Genomic DNA, 3089 nt, shown 5'->3' on the forward strand with positions numbered 1-3089 from the left:
CCCCTCCCCGCTTGCCCACATGCCCCTCTCTGTCCTGAACACGTGTTAGCGTCATCCAGCAGTGTCACTGAGACTGAGGCTCGCCGACTAGACATGTTTTTTCTTTATCGGTGTAATACAAACAACAGGAAATATGATTAGGGTCGGCGGGGCAATTTAAATATTTCAATCAATCGACTTTTTTTAATAGAATTGTTCCTTTTGTTTGACAGTTTGCTTTTTTTTATTTGTTGCAGATGACGGCTCCGAGGACGAGGAGGGCCGCGACGAGGAGCGCGGCGGTCGCGAGAAGCACTGGAAGCCGCGGCCGAGGTTCCACCAGCACCACCAGAGCCAGCACGGCACTTACGGCACGTCCGCGTCGGGCCAGGAGAAGCGCACCTTCAATGAGGGTGAGTAGTGTAGGAGGTGCTTTCCCGGAGGAGGCTGCCCGGCCCGGTACCCGAGAAGATGTTAAATTAGGATTTAGTCGCCCTGGGCTCCATCGGTATGCGGCGGAGGGTGGGCGGCGGGCTGCTGGTGCTGACGAGGAAATGGTAATTACGGACCTCGTCAACGCTCTTATCGGAATTTGGCCCGAGAGGCGGCGCCGCCGACGCCGAGCTCCTTTTTGTGCACCCCCGCCCCGTCCTCCCTCCTCGTCGTGGGCGAAAGGAGCGGCACTCGCCGGCGTGGACGCCCGCGCGGGGAGGAGGTCTGGGCCTCGGGCTGGGCCTCGGGCTGGGCGCCGTGCCCTGCTGGTCCCGGGGGAGGGCCCCGTTATGCATATTAATGGGGCCATGCATTCACACGGTACGGCGCATGACGCACTCAACCACCGGGTCGCCGCCGTCGTATAGCGCAGTGCCAGTGGGGGGCCGCGGGGTGCATGCCGCGAGACTGCCATCCCGGCCCGGTGCGGTGTCCCCGCTCTCTCTTCGGATGCAGCCAAAGTCGATAAAGCTGAGGTGAAGCAGCAGCGGCGGCGGCGGAAGCGGCAGGGGAGGGAGAGGGATGCAGCACGCTAGCCCGGGTGGGGGTAAAAGGTCAGAGGTTGTGCCCGCGGGACGCATAGGGGGGCGCGGTTGGGGTCGCGTTTGCTGGACCGTGGTCGGCTAGCGGCCAGCTCGTGCTGCTGGAGCACTCGCATGGCTGGGCCGCGGCCGGCGGCGCGTTTAAGTGGCGAACGCGGTCGTCCTGCTCCGCGCCCGGCTCGGCCTCCTTCCTCTTCCCGCTGCGGATGACCTTGACCTTTGACCCGTCGGGCGGCTGCCCCGGGGCGCCGCGGGCGGGCGTGCGGGTGGGTTGGGTGGGGGAGGACCTGGGGGAGGTCGTCAAGGTCGTTCGTTTCATATGGCGCGACGAGCAGTGCAGGGTGCAGGCGTTCACGCCACGAGAGCCTCGCCGTCCTCTACACAGTGAGCCGCTGGGGCTGTTCGCTGCCACGATGCGAGCGCTCTCTAATTGCCCCTTGCAATTAGTGCCTCTAGGCCCCGACTAGTCGCGACTCTCCCCCGCCCAGCGCGCGCCCTGTGCGCCGCGCCGAGCTCTGTGCGCTCCGTTCTGCTCTGTCCCATTGTGTCGGGCCTCACTGTGCACATGCGACACGCTATAACGTTATCGCTTTTTCTTGAATGGGTTCACAGCTGCTGGGGGAGGGGGGAGGGTGGGAGAGTGAGAGGTCAGCATTCAGGTGCATCACAAAAGGCGTCCCGCGCGATGCGCACCCGGTGCGCAGCCAGGTGTAAGCCGGCCGGCCCTTGGTCCCGCGTCGCTGCTAGCAGAGCTCTCTCTGTGCTGGTCGCGAGCCCCGGCTAATTGCGTACCCTTGTGGTGTCTCAAATAGATCGGCTCGGCGGGTGTCGTCTGCTGTCGATGTTGAGCGGCCCCGCTATCTGCCGGCACCCATTTGTAGAGTTCGCTCGCAGTCGCGCGGGGCCGGGCCGTATTTTTAACGGCAATGTAACACTCGCGCCCGTTGCATCATACCCGTGGCCGGTGGAGGTGAAGGCCGGTCCGGTGCTCTCCGTCCTGCGGCGGGGGCGGGAGCGGTAGGTAGGTAGGTACATCCTTCGGGGGGGTGTCCTTCCCTTCCGCCACCCGTCACCTAAATAAACAGCGCGTCCCTGCGAGGCACTGCGGGGCGCCTGCCCCGCCCCGCCCTGCTGGTCCTGTCTGGCGTGCCACGCCGAGCACCGACCCTCCCCGTCAACGTCAGCCGACTTGGACCGGGGGACGCGGCGGCGGCGGCGGACAGGCTCCGGTCGACTGCGTCGGAAGCGTGGGAGGTACACCCCCCTCACCCCCTGTTGTTAGTGTGCGTGTGACAAGAGGGTAGAGTTGCTACTGTGGAAAGGAGGGGGAGCTTCATGCAGCAGGGCTGCCACCAGTCCCACCAGCCACCAGTGCCCCGCCCTGGTCGGGGTTTAAATCGCTGCGGTTCATACATACTCACACAGTAAACTTGTCGTTTGCGCAAATCCACTTCCTCTAGTATAGTGTATTTCGATTAACGGTGATAGAGGAAAAGCGGGTAGAACATAAACGTTTCCAATTGGTCGAGAGATTCCCCCCTCTACGTTACTTCGGTAGAGGGGGTAAAGGCTCGACCACAGGAACCTTTATGTTCTACCCACTCTTCTTCTTCGTCTATAAGCCGAAATACACTATGACGACGCAAACTTGGACTGTCGGGCGTCGCGGATGCTCAAACCATCTCGCGACTTCAAGTCGAGAACGCTCTTCTTGTCTTCCTCCAGCCGCGCAGCGGTAGGGGGCGGGGAGGTGTAAAGGTGACGGAGGCGGGGCGGTGCGCCTGAAGGTAGTTGGCTCCTCCTGAGCCTCTCGGTGATTCATGTGGGCCTGGCTGTGGCGCTTTGGCGAGAAGCGCTGGCTCCGCGCCCCGCCCCGCCCCGACCCAGGCGCCACGCTCTGCCCCATTGACGGCCCGCCTGTCACTTGAGGCCGACAGCCCGACGACAGACGGGGGAGGTGGGGCGGGTGTGTGACCGTGCGAGGGGGAAGCTGCCCCTTTCTTCAAGACGATTAAAAACTCGTTGGGCCCGTCGATGTCGACGGCTGACGGTCCTGCCCTGCCTGCGAGTCCATTC

General features: G+C 63.4%; 1 protein-coding gene across 3 annotated transcripts in view; it reads left to right on the forward strand.

Moving 5' to 3' along the window:
* LOC113203402 (proteoglycan 4) overlaps positions 1-3089 on the forward strand; it is a 48448-nt gene that overhangs the window by 25896 nt on the left and 19463 nt on the right. For all 3 annotated transcript variants that reach the window (XM_026418062.2, XM_026418061.2, XM_026418060.2), the window contains exon 2: positions 237-392. In XM_026418062.2, coding sequence (XP_026273847.2) covers positions 237-392 — 156 coding nt within the window. The remainder of the gene's footprint in view (positions 1-236; positions 393-3089) is intronic.

Source organism: Frankliniella occidentalis, unplaced genomic scaffold, assembly GCF_000697945.3.
Source record: "Frankliniella occidentalis isolate FOCC.00 unplaced genomic scaffold, Focc_3.1 Scaffold14, whole genome shotgun sequence".
Classification (NCBI taxonomy): Eukaryota; Metazoa; Arthropoda; class Insecta; order Thysanoptera; family Thripidae; genus Frankliniella; species Frankliniella occidentalis.